Genomic DNA, 19,507 nt, shown 5'->3' with positions numbered 1-19,507 from the left:
CCGCTTCCGGCAAGGGGGAGGGCCGTACTCCGGCCCTGCTGGGTCGGCCCCGTGACGCTCATACGTGGCGCGCGCGCAGCCCCGCGGCCGCAGCCTCGCTCCGTCGCAGAGAGCGGGAAGCGCGCGTCCTCGCCGTCCATTGGCCCCACAGAACGCTGGGGGCGGGGCTTCTCCCCGGGCCCCGCGCGTTCCGGCGCGGGCCCTGCCCCCGAGGCCGAGGGTGACAGCTCTCGGTGCTGCCATGGCAGGGCTGGCTCTACGCCTGCTCCTCCTGCTCTCCGTCCCCGCGGGACTCGCGCTGGGCTGGGACCGACCGGGTGAGACCCGTGGGGATAAGGGGGGCTCAGCGCGGCCTCAGCCGCCCCCGCCTACTCTCCCGGCGCGTTGGCGGTTCCTCGCGGCCCTGCACTGCGCCGTCCTGCCGGTTTAGCGCAGGGGGAAGAAGGGCTTGTGCCGGGGTCGGCGCCAGAAAAGCGTTTCGGTTTGGGCTCCCTCTAACTGGCTTGTGTCGCAGCAGTGATCCCGCACTGCCCTCAGTGGTGGCTGTCGGCCTGCGAGGAGTAGCCCAGAGCCGCCTTGGAAGGAAATAGGGAACTCTGCCGTGTTTCCCTCTGGGCGTCTGATGCTTCCTAGAGCTTCGTCTCGTAAGGATGCAGGCTTACTGCTTCGGTCTCCGTATTGCCAGCCTTCTCCTGAGAGGAGGCCATTGTAGCCGAGAGGAGTGCACCTGCACAAGCGCTGACAAGTAGAAGGAAAGGTTTTTTCACAGGAAGAGTGATTGAATATTGGAATGAGCTACCTGGGATGGTGGTGGAGTCACCGTCCCTGAGGTGTTTAGGGAGCAACTGGGCGTCGCACTCAGTGCCGTGGTCTGGTTGACATGGTAGAGTTCTTTTATCGAGGTTGGACTCGGTGATCACAGAGGTCTTTCCCAGCCTGATGGATTCTGTGATTCTTTGTGCTGTCTGTTTCAGGGAAGGTTCTGCTGCGGGATGTTCAGGCGCTCACTCTCCACAGAGGGCAATACACAACATCCAGGCGGACAGCTGCGGTCCCTCAGCTGCAGTGCACAGGAGGCTCTGCGGGGTGTTCTCGCGTCCCTGAGGTGGTTCAGTGTTACAACAAAGGATGGGATGGCTATGATGTACAGGTAACTGTTTAAAACTTGTTAAACTATTCATGAAATCACTTTCTCCCGAGCTGGTTAGTTCTGAAGGAGCAAGGAGTAGTGTTTGAGGTTATCGGTTCAGGTGGTTTTTGTTAGATGAACTCTTGCAGTTAAAATTTAACCTAGATATTTCTAGGGTTGGATTTTCCACAACTACTGTAGGTATGTGTTTGAAATATCTTAGGAGAAGCTAATATAAAAGCATGGCATAACAAGTCTTTGTTGGTTTTAAACAAAATAGGGCTTGAGTTTATAAAATCAAACACTTGCAAACCCCTGAGGATGCTTCTGAATTATTATTGCTGTGTGAATTTCCATTTTTTATTAGCATGGAAAGGGCTTCTAAATATTTTTTTTACTTCAGCTCTTTTTAAAGCTTTTAAAAACTTGATTTCAGACTTGCCTAACTTTCACTTCCACCTTAGGATTGTGAGTGCTAGTCAGTAAATAGTCTTGACTTATAGCTGTTACTGAGGCCCTTGTCAATAGATAACCAGGAACCAAGGCTGAAAGTAATTGCTAAAACTGATACAGTATTGTGAAAGAACAGTCAAATATTAATTGGCAGTTGGTACTGCTGTACTGAATTACTAATTTAGAAACAACTACTTTCTTATTTCCTCTCCAAAATACATGTCACGTGCCATTAGAAATCCCTATGTCTGGGTACCTCAGGGGGTTGTGAGCCTGAGGATCAACCTATGTTCAACCAGAGAATCCCCAGTGTAATTGTTAAGTGTTGCATACAGATGCCTAATGATGTCTGTCCCAATTTCTTTTGATTTCTGCACAGACACAAATGGACACAATGGTGCAACTGGATTTCTTTCTCATGTTTTATGTTTTTGTGGGTGCTGTCAAGTTTGAACAGGACAGGCCTTTATTAAGTAGCTGTTGTACAGGGTACAGCATTTTTAGAAGTATTGCTATGTATCAAAAACAAAACAAAATCTTCCAGAGTTGTAATTCTTCAGTGTTCTGAAAAATAAGATCTTTTTTAAGTTTTAGGATTTAAAATTCATTTAAACATCAAATTCGTACTCCTTTTCAAAATAGGAGCTCACAGAAATTTCTTACCTATAGCCTGGAAGTGATAAAGGGTATGTGGAGAAGCAGATGGCTGTATTCCCCTTTGGGGCAGTATGTTTTACTTTGTATTGTGTTTATTTTTTCAGTGGCAGTGCAGAGCAGACTTGGACAATGCCTACCGTTTTGGACAAATGGAAGTGAGCTGTGAAGGCTACGATTACCCAGATGACCCTTACATACTAAGAGGCTCCTGTAGTTTGCTGTTCAGGCTAGAGCTTACTGAAGAAGGTGAAAGGAAAGTGAAGAATTCTGGAAGCTTTGACTCTAGCTATTACCAGTTAAGGAAAGATTATTCTGATTCTGGTTCTGGAGCAATTGTTGTAATCGTTCTTCTCGTTCTTGCTTTTGGAGTATACAAGTTATTCCTCAGCAACCAACAGTCTCAGCAGAATTCTGGGCATAGTGATGGCTTCTCTCAGCCCTTCTGGCAGAGTCAGCAGGCACCTCCTCCTCCTGGTTTTAAATCCACCTTCACAGGTAGGGCTCAGCCATTTAAAGTATTCAAAAGAGCAAGCAGGATTGTCCTGTTTCATCTGTGGTAAGGGAAAGTGGGATAGAGTTAAAACCACAGAATTTGCATGCAACTGCCGAATTGGCTGTGGAGCTGCAGCCAGCTTTGTATTCTGCTCTTTGTTCAAAAGAGGAAATAAGGGCTTGGTTTTCCACAGGCTTTCAGGGCAGGCTGCCCTTTGAACCTTTGAAAAGCTACCTCCCTGCTTGCTTTGCAAGCATTCTTTTCATCACCTGTGAAATAGCAGGATTGTGATGGGGAGAGTAATTGTCATAGGTGATCTGGAAAAGAGAATGTTCTTACACAGCCGGAAACAAACCCATGCCAAAGGAGCAGTCTGAAACTTTACAGAACAGCCTTTCAGCCCTGATTTCACTCACAAAGCAGTTGATGGAGTTCAGTATCATGTACCAATCCTCTGTTTAACAGGGCTTCAGTGTAGTCCCAGCAGCTGAAAGATTTGGTTCCCAGAGCAGAGAACAGTGTCTGTGAAGTATCATTAGAGGGTACAGCATCTGAATCTCATGGGGGGCCTTTCATCTGAAGTTGAAAATTACAAAAGCAGTGACAAGGCTGCTGCTGGGGAAAGAAGCAGTTTTTCTTTTCCCAGAAAACTGGTGACTTCTGTCACATAAATAAATGGTCTTCCTTAGGCCTCATACTGTCTCAGGGAAATAAACATTACTCATATGGTGTCTGATTAACTCATTTAACCCTGCATGTAAACATGCAAGCTGCTCACAGCACTGGAATTGGAACTTAAATTACATTCCCACAAATTACATATTTTAATTTTTTTTTTTTTAATAGAGAAGGGGTTTTGGCGAGAAAATACATAGCAAGGATTAGGTTTGCTTAGTTGAAAGTTTTTATTTTAATAATGCTTATTAATGCTTTTTTCAAGTTTTATTTAAACAGCTTGGCCAGCAGAGGGTGCAGTGTAATTCTATTGGATACCCTTATGTAGGGTGTACACAGCAGAAACTTTTAGCTCTTACCTGCACGAGAAAATTAAAGAGAATCTACTTTTGTTGGCTTTGCAAATAGGTTTGCATGTAGTTATGTCAGACTGTCTGTGCTGTGTGGGTGTCAATGGCCGTGTGTGGGCATGGCACTGGCTGTACTTTGGTGGTCAGCAAGAGCCCTGGCTGTAACACACAGCTCTGTCACAATGGGCACAGGCAAAACAATGAAAGGTTATTTTAATTTTTTATTCTGTTCAGTCCTTGTCAATTAATTGCCCCACTGCATTTTCTTTGCAAGAGTCTCAAATCTATCAAGGGCAGGGCCTTGAGAATATTTTCTTGAGGATTGCTGGAAACTGAGGCACTTAGAATACACATTGGGAGCCATATAATGCTTAACTTGTGATGTGTTTAATAAGGCATGTCAATGATTTGTCTTTAGATTTCAGGCAAAGTAAGGAGGAAAACTGAAATGTGAAGACAGATTAAAAATACTAAATGTTAGGCTACTTCATGCATTTAGTGTCTGCCTTACATTGTGGGAGCAGAGCAAAAGCACATCTCTGAGTGTGGATGTCCATGTGTTCCAGGAATGTGTTAGTCTTTGGAAACTGGACAGTAATGAAAAGCAATGTTATTCAAATCTTGCTGTTAATATTTAATTTGCCTCATTTTAAATCCCTTAATATGCAGATTGTGTCCTGTGAAACTTGTTTAGCTAGAGTATCTTAATTAAATTCTGCTTTCTCTCATTTAGTTGCTTGACATGATTCTTAATGTTTACTCTAGATATTTCAACAAAAATTATTCTGTTTTCTGAGTCAGTGTTCAGTTGTGGTGCTTCTGAACAAATGTTAATGAACAATGTTAACATTGTTTTTGCAGTAAATTCAGTAATTTTTTTGTTGTTGTTCCAAATCAGTATAATTCAATAGTATATCATCCCAATAAGAGATTATATTTCTCCCCACACATTCAAAATGAAATTCAACATCAAATGCAGTCTAGAGTGAAACTGATTATTTTGTTTTTATTTTATCTTCTGTGACTTCAAACAACCCATATCAGTTTGAAGACAAACCAGACCCTCTAATTTTTACCTTTGGCATCTCTGGTCCACTTGTTCAGGTGGGCATGTTTCAGGGAGACCCTAATGTTATCTTCAGTCCTTTTTATATTTCCTTATGTGTTAAGCCTGTGGTTGAGCTTATTCTTGTAGAAATTTATTCTACTTTGGGTTTGTATTTTCTCTTTTTCTTTCTAAATGGAAGATATTCATTCTTCAGAACCTCATGTTACACAGGTCACATGTCAAAAAATTTGTGACTCTCCTTCCCCCACAACCTACTTGATATGCTTGCAGTTTCATCAAGGTATTTGTCAGGCTTGGTGACTCATACATAATGAAAACTTTGCAATGTGATTGCAGTTAGCTTGGCTTTTGATAACAAATGCCAGACTAGGATTACCAGGAACAATACCAGTAATGTTAGCATTACACTGAGCCACTGTGACTCAAACTGTGCAGCTGTGCTCGGTGAGATTAGGAGCTCTGTGTCTTTATGGTTTGATCCCTATGCTATGTTACCTACTTGGTTTGTGTTCCTGCATTTGCTTCTGGCCTGCTTGGTGACCTTCAGCAGATCATTCTTTCTTCGTTTCCTTTTCTATTTTTAATCTAACTTGTCTGTTTATAGATCAGCAGGCAGGGACTCTTTGCATGTTTTGCAAACATCAGGGTTGTGAGATGAAGTGGAAGCAGATTTTTAATATAAAACTCTTTATAGTAGTGTTCATTTGTGTGGGGTTTCCTGCTTTCTGAAGTGTGAGGCCTTTCAAGTTAAGCTTAATCAAAAATCTGCTGAAATCAGGGGCAGTTTACTGTCTAATTTTCCATTATCTTTAACAGGAGAGAGTTTTGTTGCAACAGCTGGCCTGAGGATTAGTCTGTTACTAACTTAAGCTTCCTATTTTCATTTTGTTTAAGATGACAGCAGCTTTGGAACTCATTCCCATCATGGAACCAGTTCAGGACCAGGATTTTGGACTGGATTAGGAGCAGGAGGCTTGCTAGGCTACTTGGCAGGCAGTCACAGGTAAAATATGCATACTATCAGATTTTAAGCACTTAAGCTTTCAGGGGGTGTGTCATATACTATATTGACATTGTTTCTAAGATTTCAGGCCTGTGTCATTCAAATTATAGCATCCTACCGTTGGAAGAATTTTGATCAGCTCTTTGTAACTCCATGACCAGAGATATTTCAAACATGTTTCTGAGGCAGAATTGGAAAGACTGAGGTACTTCATTCTGCTTTCTCTGACCTAACATGATGACCTGCAAATTTAAATTGAGCATTTAAACAATTTATCTGCAGAATGCCTTAAAACACACATAGTCATATTAAGCATATAATAATCTGTATACAGATTTCTTGTATCAGTATCATCTTTCCTAAAATAAGTCTTGATGGCCATATTTGGTATAGGCTTTTAGACATTTAGAATGCATCATTTTTAGATTAACAGTTTAAAGAGAGTAGTTTCTAACATTTTAGACTTCAGTGGAGAAAATATGAGATTCCTGCAGGGAATCTTCAGAACCTAAGCAGTTTTCTCTATTTATCAAATAACTTGCCTATGTATTATGTCTATTCCTGAAGAAATGTAACAGATTAAAGAGTAAGGTATATGGACAGGAGTGGGCTAAGCATCTGTGTTGGAAAATTGTGGGCTATTTTTAATAACACAAACCTTGTATTAATTCTGCTAAGAATTTTTCTAAGGTATAATGTGTTAAAGTTTTTATTGACCTTGTATTTCTTAAGGCTTAAATGCATGACTCTTGTGTTGAGGCATATCTACATACAGGTTAGTTTCCTGATTTCTGTACACACCCCCATTTCAGTAGCCACAAATTATTGTTCAAGATTAGAGATCTGAGTAAGTCCAAATACATAAGCAAGCTTCCTAACTTGGGCTTCTTTTTGTTTAAAACAGTCTTTGGTCCACTATTATTTAATTTGGTTTCTTAGGCTTTTGAAATTATGTGCTTCAAAATGCTGGTGCCAGGAAGTGTAAGATCTGTTTGTAAATTTCAACAGCAGGAAATTCCATATCCATGGAAGCAAGTAATTTTAAGTGAGTGAGTCAAAGACCATGATATGTTAGTGTTACTGATATGACCTTTTCAAAACAGTTAACAGAAGGATGTTTTCTCTTACCAAATATGGCTGGGATGTGGGTGATGTCAGAATGCATTTAAACTTAAGATTTCAAATTTTTTTCTTGTCTGACAGAATCTAAGGTCAAATTTTAAAGAGAAAAATTTCCTCATTTGCAATTGTTAGAATTCCTTATTCTGAAGAATTATAGGCTAATTTCCTTTTGAAAGTCTGCAGATGATATCACAGCACTGGATGTACTTGCTCTCAATGTGTTAAATATATTAAATAGGAATATTTCCAGCTTTGAAGTAACAGCTTATAGTTTTCCTTTGGAGGTGCAGTTGTCTTGTTTGGAATGGTATCTTCTTAATTTTTTCAAAGGCCACTAATGAAGCCTTCCTTCTCCTCTGTTTCATGCCAGAGCACAGCCGCGTTCCCAGTATCACAGTATGTGGGCAGATCCCACAGCTGTACCTCCGATGCATGGGCACTCAAGGAATTCCACAGAAGGAAGCAGTTCAGGAACAAGAACTGCCTCTGGTAAGGCAAAACACCTTTTAAATTCCTGAAGCTCACGAGACTCTGACCTATCAAAAAAATGCAGATGTTAGTTTAGATGTTAGGATCCTTCTTTTATTTTACCAATTGGTGTAGGTGGCATGTAACAATGTCCATTCCTTCCATTCCCTATGGAAGTAGGGTAGCACTGTGGGGCATGAAATTCCCCACAGGCCTGTGGTGGGCACCATCAGCATTGGGCTTGTCTTCACTGGCAAGGTGCATTAGTTTAAGGCTTTCCCTTCTGATGTGCACTATGCGTATCCTCCTCTAGCAAACATGCACAGACATGTTCGCTGTAGAATGCAGGTTGTCTGATCTGCAAGAACAGTTTCCAGGCCAGTCAGCTTAGTGTTACTTGCTGTTCTGCTTCATGTGAAGGTGTTTTGTCTCATGCCACTTTCAGCCTTTTTAGAGCTAGAGAGTTCAATGGAAAGGTCATGGTGGAGCTGACTTCTTTTTTTTTTTTTTTTTTTTTTTTTTTCCCCAGGTTTTGGGGGCACAAAGCGAAGATGAAATCCTTGATATTGTTACATCAGAGTTATTGAACTAAATCTTGTGTACTTGTACTTCTTTTAGTAGTAGTATACTTCAGAAGTGGATATGAGGTATGAAGGACTAGGCAAAGAATTCCTCACTTTCTCTGTGGACTCTCACTGCTGTTTAGGGTATCATAGGTGCTGGAGCACCCACTATTTCAAATCAGCAGCATCCCCTGCAGAAAAAGCTCATCCAAGTTGAGAATGATATTACTGTGACCATGTATCTGTACTTGAGGCATTATGGCAATGATAGCCGTACCAGATTTTCAAAGCATGTGTCTTATGTTCTGGGCTTAATCTCATTTGATCCAGAATTTATGATAATATTTTTCCTTTTTCCTGGTAGTCCAGCATATACCTGATACATATGGAGTGCTGTTCTTTGAAGCTGCTTTTGTTTGCCTTTGCAGAATTCATGCAAACTTTACTGTAAGTGCAGTCAGCTACTCAGATAAGTGTTGAAGTTCTTCCTCAGTGGACAAGAGCAAAACTGTGTATAAAGGGGTTAACATTAGTATGTTTGTATCTGTGCTATGTGACTGTTGGAGCAAAAATGTGCAGATTCATGGATTCTCCAAGTCACAGAGTTTATCAAAGGTGACTGTGACAACCTGGGGGGATTTGTCCATAAGTTATTTGGGGTAAATAAGTAACCTGAAAATTTGGACCTTTTTCTGAAGCACTGAGGTAATTAAATTCAGGTGATTACAGACATTTTGCCTGCATTGAGGACACACATTTTCCTTTTAATGGTGGATTTTAATGGTTGGCAATGCTGTGAAAACTTGTGATGTGAATGGTCTGTCCTGCTAGATCACCTGTCCAGAGCACAGTAAACCAAAGATGTTCATTGCAAAATGGAAGGGAATGTTCTTAATGCAGAGATGATAGAATCTCTGGGACACAGCAGGCCTTGATACTAGGCAAAGAAAGGAAATTCAATATCTAACAGAATGTAAACTTCCCCAAATGTGCTTTTTAAAAACATAGTGCTGTTGAAGAGTGGGAAGCAGAGAGAGCTTGCTTTGTTCCGTGATGATACTTTGGGGCCTCTGTGAAGTGTCATCCAGTTCTTGGGTGACTTATTCTCTCCTGGAAGAGACATTGCTGGATAAAAAGCAGAGAAACTTCTCAGGATTGTGAGGAGAGGGGAAGAGTGAAAAATGGGCTGCTTGATCACCAGCTCTTCTCAAGAGCCCATCTTAACAGAATGTAGAAGTGTTTATGTGCACACAGCTTGCGTATGCTGGCAGCAGCCAGAGAAACATTGTCTTTCAGCCTTGTGAAAATACTATGTCTTGGAATTGATATCAGCTATTACAATGAAAGCAAAGCACTGTTCAGCTGATAGAGGTTGCATCTCCACAAGATTAAGTCTGTCTAGTTAGTCTAAGAAAGTTACTTCAGCATAACTCAGGGAAAAGCAACCATGTCCATTCATGAATGCAGAAGGAATTAGCTCATGTGGTAACACCCAAGTTCAGTGTATGGCAAAAGAAAAAAAGAAAAAGAAAAAAGGAAAAGATGCAAGCAAACCGAATCAGCAAATCCCAGAAGTCTTTATGAAGTCAACAGCTAGTAAAAGTACTTCATGAAAAAGTGCGTGTAATAAAAGTGTTATTTTGAAAGTATCAAATGAAATTGATAACTTGAGGGTGAAATGGTGGTTTGCTTCTCAGAGCTACCTGAGGGTTGGGGGAAAATAACTGCATTAATAGCCTGCACTGTGAACCTAAAAAGGGAAATGGCAAAGACTTTAGTGATGGCCTCCTAGGAAGCTCTACCTTTTATGAGAAGTCCATGGTAAATCTCTTATTTTTATGACAAAGTGCAGCAAAATAATATATTTTAAATATGGAGTTTCTTACTTATTTCTAAGTGTATTCAGGTTAAGCTTGTCACAGTCAATATTTACTTTGCCAACTAATTGCATAACAACAAAACTGGATTTTTTCTGTGTTTGCTCTTAAATTACAGTATCCTATGAAACGTTTTAGACAATGTTTTAATTTGTATTTATGTATTCATGTATTTATAGTTTCTGCATGAAATGTGATTTGATGAATAAATCTGATACATAAATCTTCCGTTGCTCCTGAATCTGTTTGGATATGCTTGCCCTTCCCTCTGATAAAAGAATGAAATAAAGTGAGTAAGGTGTATTTTTGTCTTTAAATCACTATCTTGATACCTGCAGGGATGGCATTGTTTGTTTTCTCAGTTCTCTGTCTCATCATCCACTTTCTGGGTAAATAATATCATCCTTTACCCCCAGATGCAGAGTGGGTAAGCTGCATGTTGTTTCATTAAAATAATACTGGGAATAGAGTTATTGTAATGATCAAGTTTTCAGTAGCAAAATACTGAACCCTATGAGGAATTGAAGGCTTTCTTGTAAATCAGAGTTAGGGATCTGAGTCTGCAGAAGAGCTCTGTTATGTCAGCAAGTTTCTGGTTTTACAAGGTGGTAAGCTGAACTCTTCAAAAGAATTTTTGATCACTACTGCTGTTTCTAGTTATGGACAGAGCAGAACTCTACACAGGGATAGCCTAAGCTGATGTATTGGCTTTTTACATGGAGGATGTGTCACTGCTGAACAGATACATGGTCTACACAGAGTTCAACGTCTTGGTAGTTGTTAACGGGTTAAACGAAGGCCTGCAAATTCTGCTATTGGTGTTTCCTTCATCAAATGTTGCTGATGCTCCCGAGTAAGAAGAACTTGTGGAAGACAGTTTAGTGCTCATACTTGTGAGAGACCTTGAGCTCCCTTCCTGAACATCAGATCTGGAAGGTCCTAATCTCCCTTCTGCTCCTGGTTTTGGCAGCATCTTCACAGCAGCTTCATAGTTGCAAGACATCTGTAAATGCATAGACTGTTAAATGCTGTTGTAGATAGTTGAAATTCTATTTGGTACCTGGGACCAGAAGTGCTTGTACTCTGACTAGTCTTGCATCCTCACACAAAGAAACGAAACTCCTGGTTTTACAGCTGACTTCCCATGAAGCATGTGATAAAAGAAAAAAAAAAAAAAAATGGACAGAGATAAGCTTTGTCTGTGCTGCTCTACTCTTATGACTCAGCTGCCACATTTTGGCTAGTTCTGCAGACTCTCATGCTGTGCACCTTGCTCTTTTCCCTGGGTGACATGTGTATGTTTGACTTAGCACAAAAGCAAGACAGTAGGTATTTTGCTTTAAAAATACAATTCTCCTATGGTCCTCACTTTACCTTCCAAAAAGGTAGTTAAGGCAGGTGGTACAATTTCCAGCACAGAGAATTACAGAAGTATTGTGGCAAGCAATACCTACCTGCTTGCACAGGTGTCTAAAAGCTGAAAATGCAGCATTTACACATAGACTGTTGTCCACTTAGCATCAATAAAAAGTGCTTCCTTACTAAAGCAAATTTGTATTCTTAATATTTTCAGAATCCCTATCAACCAGTGATTGTGGTACAGAGATAGCCTAGCTGCCTGTGAGCTAAGGTAAATGAGCAAACCCACAAAAATATTAAAATCTCACAGCAAGGAAATCAGTACAAGAGCAGACAATGCTGTTGTATCTATTGAAACATAATGTCAGGTCCCTTGTTCTTCTGGGTTGAGTGCTGTGTGGGAGAGGCTTCTCATCACTCAGCATATTTTGCTAGAGCCTTTCTATGCAGCCAGTTCTTTGGCTTTCTTAATATTGTGTAGCTGTAGTGTCTTCACTTTCTGACACCTTTTTCTGTTGCAGCTGTGATTTGCCAATGCTAATGAAAAGAATCAGCAGACTCCCTTTATGTGGCCAATATATCTTATCTCCTGCTGTCTCCCGTCTTGTATTCCGTCCATTCTGGCTGGGGGTCAATGTTTCTTTAGCAAGGAAAGGACAAGCAGTTGTAAAAAGTGCATTGAGCTGGGAGTGGATGGAGTAGATAGCAAGAAAGTCAAGGGAGCCAACTGTCAGGCTGTGAATTGACTTTTGTCAGCAGTATGTGGAAAGACATTTTTTTTAGCTTTCTGTCAGAGAAGAATTTTTGTCAAAGGTACAGTATAGCAGCTGGGGATTGGAGCAGATTAAGGGTTGGTGAACTGACAGCAAGGAGAAGACCTGAAAACGTTCTCTCCATCCTAATTTAGGAATGACTAAGACTTGTAGCACCAGGAAGCTGGCCTAGGATGTGCTAGCTCAGCCACTCCACAGTCATGCCATTGCAGATCCTGTAGGTAGATGTATGTTTAAAGATACCAGATGCTTCTGAAAATGCCAAGCAGAAGAAAGGTGACTTGGCCCTGCATCCATATTTCTTTCCTTCTGCAGTGTGACTTAGAATGAACAGAGAAGGCCAAACATGGAAAGAGCAGCAAGCAATTATGACAAAGGGTAGCAAGAAGGCCAAAGCGAAGCTTCCGTGTCCTAGTATGTCCTGCCTGCTCACTCTTCTCACACAACAGCAGGAAATAGTAGGCAGTTCTAATAGCTATTGTATCACAATTATTTTACTGGGTTTTCCTACACCTCTAAAGCCCTACAGATAATTACCAGTAATATGGATTGACACCTTTTGCTTTGAGGGCCATCTGAGCCATTCCATAATTCAGACTTCGAAGTACCCACTGTGAAATTTGGAGAAGACAAATCACTGCCTGCTTAGAGACCAGAGTCTCTGAAGTACTGCATAGAGAACTTTTCCTCATTTACTGCATTTACCGTGACTTCCCTGGCATCAAGGCTTATGCAGTCTTTGCTGTGCAACTTTATTTAGATGTCATTGGATTCTCTGAGACTTGGCCTTGAGATCACAGCCCTGACATCATTGTTCTGTAAGCCTGCTTCTCTATGCCTCCTGTGTCCTTGTAATCAGCATGTGGGGATGTCTATGTGGGGAACTCAAATCAGTCTGAAGCAGTTCAGAAGGTTGTTCCTGTCTTAGCTTTGAGCCAAGATCTTGTTCAGAACAAATTGTCATCTGCTGCTGACAATTACTGTCAGCACTGAAGTTCTCTTTCCCTTAGGTAGGCAAACCCTCTGTTCTCATTCTGACTATTAGAAAATCAGCCAGGTCCCCTGGGTCATAGTGCAGTGTGATTCTGAATTGGCAGGCTTGGGTGGTTAATTCTACATTAACAGGTGGAAGGGTTTATTTCCTTTTTAACAAGGAGCTGGGGATTAGGCTATAACTAGATGAATGTGTATAGAGCTGAAACAGTGCAAACATAAGTGATGAGACAAAGACCATACTTGACTGGGGTAATCCAGTTTTACCTAAGATATTAATGCATTCCCTTTTGCACAGCTGCTGCAGCTGGTAAAGAGAGGTTAGGGTATGGGCAGATACTGACTTTTAAATTGCAAAGCTGCATTGGACATAACTTAGAAACAGAACTTTCTGCAGCAGCTGAGAGAGAAACACAGTGTGGACCATCCTCCAAGGGCATTCATCCTGAGAAGAGAAGGGGAGAACAGGAAGTCCCACACAGAGACCAGTGGGTGTTTCTAGCCTGAACCTGCTACCGAGGCATCTGTTCCTCTCCAGTCTTTGTTTGCTTAAGCACCTGAGAGGCCTCATGGAGCCACAAGTGCTACCACTTTGCCTCAGCTTGGCATACTTCCAAGCCAAGAGGCTGTGGTTGAGGGAATTGTATTTGATGACCTTTGGACAACATGTCAGGAGCAGCCCAGGAAGACAGCTGAACTACAGGAATGTGTCATGCCCTGGAATGACAAATAAATTAAGGGTATGGAACAGTCAGCAGCAGAGATCTTTAAAAAGGGATGTAGGATGCTCTGGTGGAGCCAGTTGGCACACTGGAGGGTGTTCTTGTACATTGTGGCTGCAGCAGGCTGGAGCAGCTGCATCCCATGGTCTGCATGTGGCTTATGAAGACTGTATTGGTTCAGCTGCTGGAGCAGTGCTGGCCATGCTCTTGCTCTACCTCCAAATGCACGGCCTAACTGTGCATTTTTAGCATTTTCATCTTGCCAGCTCAAAGATCACGTGCATCTTGAAACACAAGGCAATCTGGTTTATGAAACTTTGTACTGCAGCACATTCTAAAGACCAAAACTAAAGATTTTGAAGGAAAGGATTGGGTGATTTTATGCCAAAACAATACATCAGCTACTGAGCCATTATGTGACTTCTTGCTGAAAAATCCCTAGAACTTGAATTCCAGAAACAGAAGGTGTTAATGGCCTCCATCAGATTCGGGGTACTGGAACAGACAGCTTTCCTCCGAAGCAGTACAGTAGACAGCTCTTACATTATTATCTCTGAAGAAAAGTATCTTCTTATCCTATGCACAGCCTCCTAGGACAGAAAGGTAATGCCAACTGAAAAATACTTTGCCCAGACTGGAAGAAGAAAAGAATGGGTCATACTGGGCAGCATTCCACCCCCAGTAAGACACAATCCCCTCCCTGCAGGTCCCCCACACTGGAGGCAAGGATCAGTCTGCAAGGATGGATGGGAAGTGGGTTTTCTGGTTCCTTTCTGACCTTGTGGGCAGAGGTTTATTAGGTTAAGATGAGCTGCAGATACTTGAAGGAAAAGAGTGAAAAGAGAACCATTAATAATGGGGATTTGAGACCTGTGTGTCAAAGGTGAAGGGCAGCTGTTAAACAGCTTTTGTTTATTTTTTTATCCTAGCTTCCCATTGAGAAAAAAATGGGGACAATAGAAAAGTAATTTTCTTTGTGTAGAGCACTGCATTTTCCATATTTAAAGGAAATGTTAGGCCTTGCTTAAACCTGAGCTTTTGCCAGTGTTGTACTGGGTGATGTGACTGCACCAGTGAAACCTCTCTTGAAACTGTGCTGCAATCCCATAACTTACCCTGAGAACATAAGGTAAGACCCTTGGATGCTTTTTTGAGACAGTAAGTGGGTGTCCTGTATGGTGCAGCTTTCCTAGTATGGAAAGCCATAGCATGGCCAAGTGCTGAGAATTTAAAAAAGCCCGTGCAATTGCAGGGGAGTGCACAGAGAGCATGCTCGGGAAAATGTTTATATACTTCACTGATTCTTAGGGATTATTTCAGGCCAGTGAAATAATTGTTCAGTTGACTGAACAATTACTGGAGGCAAAGTGGAAAAGTTTGTATGTTTATTTACACAATGTTTTCAGCTTTTCCCCTCAGAACAGTTGTACTGGTGCAAAAAGCAAAGGTTGGAGAGCTGGAGAGAATTGGTTGGCTGGAGAGAATTGGTTGGCTGGGCTAGAGAGAATGCTGGAAGTTTTTTACATCTTTTTTTAGTCTTATCGCATGATTTAAAGTACCCTCCCCTTGCTACTGAGCAGTCTGGAACCCCTTTTCCAGTCCCTGGTACTGGAAAGGTACAGCTCTTCCAGAGAATCGAAGTCGGTTAAATATTGCCTGGTTGTCAGAGGGCAAGCTGGTGCTTGCAGCAGATAGGAGAACAGGCAGTGGCTGCTGCTCCAGGAAAGATGGGCAATGACTCCATGAAGGAGGAAACAGAGGAATAAAGGGCTCAATTAAAAAAGGGGTGAACCTCCCACATGGGTTTGGCTGAGTGACACTTCCAAGCCAGTGGACATAGGAAGCCTGGTGAGAAGCAGGAGGAAGAGGACTGTGGCTTAAACACAGAGGTGTTTAGGGAAGTTAGGTGGAATTTCTGAACCTGAGATGAATAAGACAGACTCTTCCCAGCAGGACTTACTAACACCACGGAGTTTGACTTGCTGAGAAGTCAAAGGAAAGGGGAAACTGAGGGACAGGACTGTGGTTAGTTGAGTTCCACCACACAACCATGTGTTCCTTCTAAAGGCGGCCTTCCTCCTTCCTTGTTCTTCCTCTCACTCAGCATTTGTACATTACATCTTCTCTCCTCCCCACACATTCCCTGTTGTTGAGAATTAGCCAGTGGCAATGCTCAGAGGGCTGTTGCTTAAGAAACAGTTGCTCATCCAGGGAACTGTTGTCCAACACCAGGCACACCATTCCCTATCCTGTCATCACCCAAGACAAAAAATGTACATGTCCAAATCCTGTTACACCAGTGCTCCCATATGAGAAAGGCTTTTAAAAACAGTTTTACGAGTTGTTGCAGCTGGACGTCTGTTTAGGTGGTGGCACTATAATTCCAGGCACAACATTATCCTCCACCTTCCAAACAGTTACTTGGGCAACTTGAGTTTTAGAAGCCAGGAATTGCTGCAGAGGATTAGGTGCTGTGTGCCTAGCCCTGACACCCAGATGCACAGCTTTCAGCTGTAAATTTGAGATCACATTCTCCACAATACTTGGTACTACTGCCTCTCCCTTCCATGGACTGAAATCATGTGGTACCAACCACATAAATGGGAACAGTGTAAAATCTGATAGCACAAAATTAACTGTTCAGGGCATCTTGAAACAAACAGGACTTGACAGGATGTGTTTTGTGCCTGGTTTGTGATTTGAGTCAGACAGCTGTGGTGGATTAGGTCTGGCAGTGGCAGCTTGAACACTGGTTTTACTGCTTGGTAAAATCCCAGCCACAGCAGCTGGAAACATATGCTAGAACCTAAAGATGTTTTGAAAAGGCTATGTTAAAATAGGTACAAATATTAAGACTGATTGCTGGTAGAGAAATACCTTGTGAGTAAAAAAGGAAACTTTCAGTAAATACCTTTTTGAGAAGTCTTAGCCTTCTTTGCACATGGTATTTTGTTTTGTACGAAATTATGGCTTTGCTGAAGCTTGCCCCTTCAGAGTATCAACTGTTGTCCGAGAAGGCAGCAAAACACTAACAAATGCAATCTATTCTGTGTGCTTTTCTGAAAGAGCAAAGAACAAGTAGCTAAGTGTGGATAATCTGGAAACTTGTACTCCCTCAAACTGACCCCTATTACACCCACTTCTAGGCAGAAGTGAGAACATGGTGTTTCCACTGGCCTTGTAAGGTAGGACAAATCAATGCTGGTCACTGATGAGGAGCTTTTTGGAGAAGTAGTTTTCATATGTGTTGTTCTACTGATCCTATTCACCATACAGATGTGGAAACCTTCATGCTGGAAGGAGGGAGGAGGTGCCACACTGGCTACGAGTCAGAAAATTTAATGACTCTTAAAAAAAATAATGTATTAGATTCCTCTCATCATGAGAACTGTGTCTACTGAAAGCTGTAGAAAGAGCTTGTTCAAAGGGATTAAGGCAAGAAGTTCTGAGATGTATGTGATGCTGTATGAAACCTGAAATTCTGGCACATTCTGATCTTCAAATATGACATGTCTCATAAATAGTGAACAAGGCAAAACAAACCAATTGGAGACCTTTTTTAACCCTGATAGCAATGCTTTTTCTCTATTAGCACCAAAAGAGATTCCTCTCAGAGCACAATACTGCAAAGTGTATATGTGGTGTGAGGCTCTGAATAGTGTTTGTATTGTTAAGCAAGTGCTTGTAGGATCTATTCCTATCAGTGAAGCATTTAATAGCTTTTTTTTTTTTAACACTGGAGCCATAAACACATTTTACTACATTAGCATAGACAGTTATGGCACATTGGCATACTTGCAGATTACAAAAGTTGAGAAATCTGGTCAGACTGGTTTTTGAAAGGTGAAAGAGATCACTGGTGAAATGATAAACATTAAAATACTATTAAGATAACATTAATAATGGTGCTTTCAGAAAAGCCTAAGCAATCTGGTCACTAGAGAAAAAAAAATGAGGAAAACCAGACAGTGCAAAAAACCTGCTTCCAGGCAACGAACCTAAAAGGGCACTTGTGTCAAATCCAGCTGTGAAATTATACACAAAGGAAAGAACCAAAGCTCCTGTAGGAACCTCAAGTCATCTAATATGCTTTAACAATTCTAAATGCAATGCCTTTGTTTTTATAACAGATGGATGCTAATATTGAAGCATGCTTTCTATTAGAAACACAGTTTCAGTTTCCTCCTCTCCAGATGATGCAGGATGGAAACAATCCATCTGACTGTTAATGTCAAGTTTCTTGTTTTGGCAGAAGTTTTTATTTACGATTGCATTTTTTGCAGACATTACAGGCTTTGATGTAGAACATTTCTTTCATGATACATATTCACTGCAGGACTATCTACATTCAAGCTGCTTGAAAGCATCCTGACCACGAAATAATTGGTGTAGCCACTTCCGTGTGCTGCTAAGACTTCTTGGGGTACACATGTGAGATTTTTTTGGAAAGCACTGGAGAACTAACTTCACTTGACTGCTGGCATGGCTTAGGAGTGGTGTAACTTGGGTTTTAACCTATAAATCTGATAGGACAGCCCTAGAATTAAGGGGGTATGGGAATGGCTCAGACTTGACATAGAGCTTAAAGGAGCTTTTCACTGGGGAATGCATCTTTTGTGTTTGCCTGGCATAAGGAGAGTGTTGAGCAAAGAAAGAGCTGTCTGCAAATAAGGCAAGTGCTGCAGGAAGAGGTGTAGGCAATGTCAATATCAAAACAACTTACAGAAATTGGACTGAAGTTTGGTTGGATTTTTTGGAGCCAAGTAGTCTGAGTTGGTAGCATCCATGTATTTTGTAAAGGCAAAGCTTTGGTGTGAGTCTGCCCCACCATGTGCTCAAGTTCCTCTACCAGGATAGCTGCTCAGAGCTGTAGCTTGCATTAATACCAGAGCATGACTCTGGTCCAAGCACCGTGCTCCAAACTATGTGTATCTTGAGAGCAGTGAAGAGGGACGAAGGACTCATGGAGTTTGCAAGGATGTGGAGCCTAGGCAAGGGACCTTGAGTTAAAGTTTTAGGGCAACCTCTCTCAAATAAACCCGTAACATTATGTATAAAAATATATATAAATTCATAATACAACATACATGTATCACAGAGTTTCTCTTCCGGATGATGAAAATGATAGGCAGGCAGATATGGAGGCTGGAGAAAGGAGCTTGCCTTTGGGAAATAGAAATAGCTAAGCTAGGGCTAGGTGGCAAGATTGGCCAGCACACACGCCACATCTATGCTGTCCAGGCCAGGAAGACTATTACTCACAGGAACAGATCAGGTATACTTTTTAGATTCCCAGTTTAAATATCTAACAAAATATCTTTACAGTCCTTCAACAATTTCTGATGTAGTTTGCATTCTCCAGTTGTTTTTGTACCTAGGAAAAAACCCATTTGTTTTCCCCAGTTTCAGAGACGTTTCTGCCTTGCCAGTCCCGGGGTGGGGACTCACTTTCAGGTTGGTCAGATGACACAGAGCAAGGGGTTTGTGCAGCCTGCCAGTGATGTCAGCTCAACAGGTACTTGGCTCCAGCTGAAAGTTTTGAAATTTATGAATCAGCTCAACCTGAGGAATTTCAGGGCCAAGGAAATTTTTTAGGTGTTCATGGTAAAGAGCCACCCGAGTGCCCAAGAGAAGAAAGAACCACTAAGAAATTTGAGTTCCTCGTTTAGGACTGGGATTGTCACCTAAGCAGGACTGCTGTCATTGAGCTCTCCATTGCAGCCAGTGAGTGCATGGCTGGACTTAGCAAAAGCAACTTTTGGGGTTTTTCCCTGGTTTTGGAACAATGACGACAAACTATG

General features: G+C 41.7%; 1 protein-coding gene across 1 annotated transcript; it reads left to right on the top strand.

Annotated features, from left to right (window-relative positions):
- Positions 1–160: 160 nt before the first annotated feature.
- Positions 161–10,080, top strand: SARAF (store-operated calcium entry associated regulatory factor). Its single transcript, XM_056490125.1, has 6 exons — positions 161–317; positions 975–1,150; positions 2,344–2,734; positions 5,721–5,829; positions 7,322–7,440; positions 7,949–10,080. Exons 1-6 carry the CDS (start codon positions 242–244, stop codon positions 7,972–7,974), a joined length of 897 nt encoding a protein of 298 aa, XP_056346100.1. The 5' UTR covers positions 161–241; the 3' UTR covers positions 7,975–10,080.
- Positions 10,081–19,507: the final 9,427 nt, after the last annotated feature.

This window comes from Oenanthe melanoleuca, chromosome 4 (assembly GCF_029582105.1).
Source record: "Oenanthe melanoleuca isolate GR-GAL-2019-014 chromosome 4, OMel1.0, whole genome shotgun sequence".
In the NCBI taxonomy this organism is placed as follows: Eukaryota; Metazoa; Chordata; class Aves; order Passeriformes; family Muscicapidae; genus Oenanthe; species Oenanthe melanoleuca.
The sequence above is the reverse complement of the archived record's forward strand: the minus strand, read 5'-3'. Positions and strand labels throughout refer to the sequence as shown.

Coding starts and splice junctions, on each gene's coding strand:
- SARAF (XM_056490125.1), top strand. CDS start 242: ATGGCAGGGCTGGCTCTACGCCTGCTCCTCCTGCTCTCCGTCCCCGCG. Junction 1,151..2,343: donor GGGATGGCTATGATGTACAG/GTAACTGTTTAA, acceptor TTATTTTTTCAG/TGGCAGTGCAGAGCAGACTT. Junction 7,441..7,948: donor AGGAACAAGAACTGCCTCTG/GTAAGGCAAAAC, acceptor TTTTTTCCCCAG/GTTTTGGGGGCACAAAGCGA.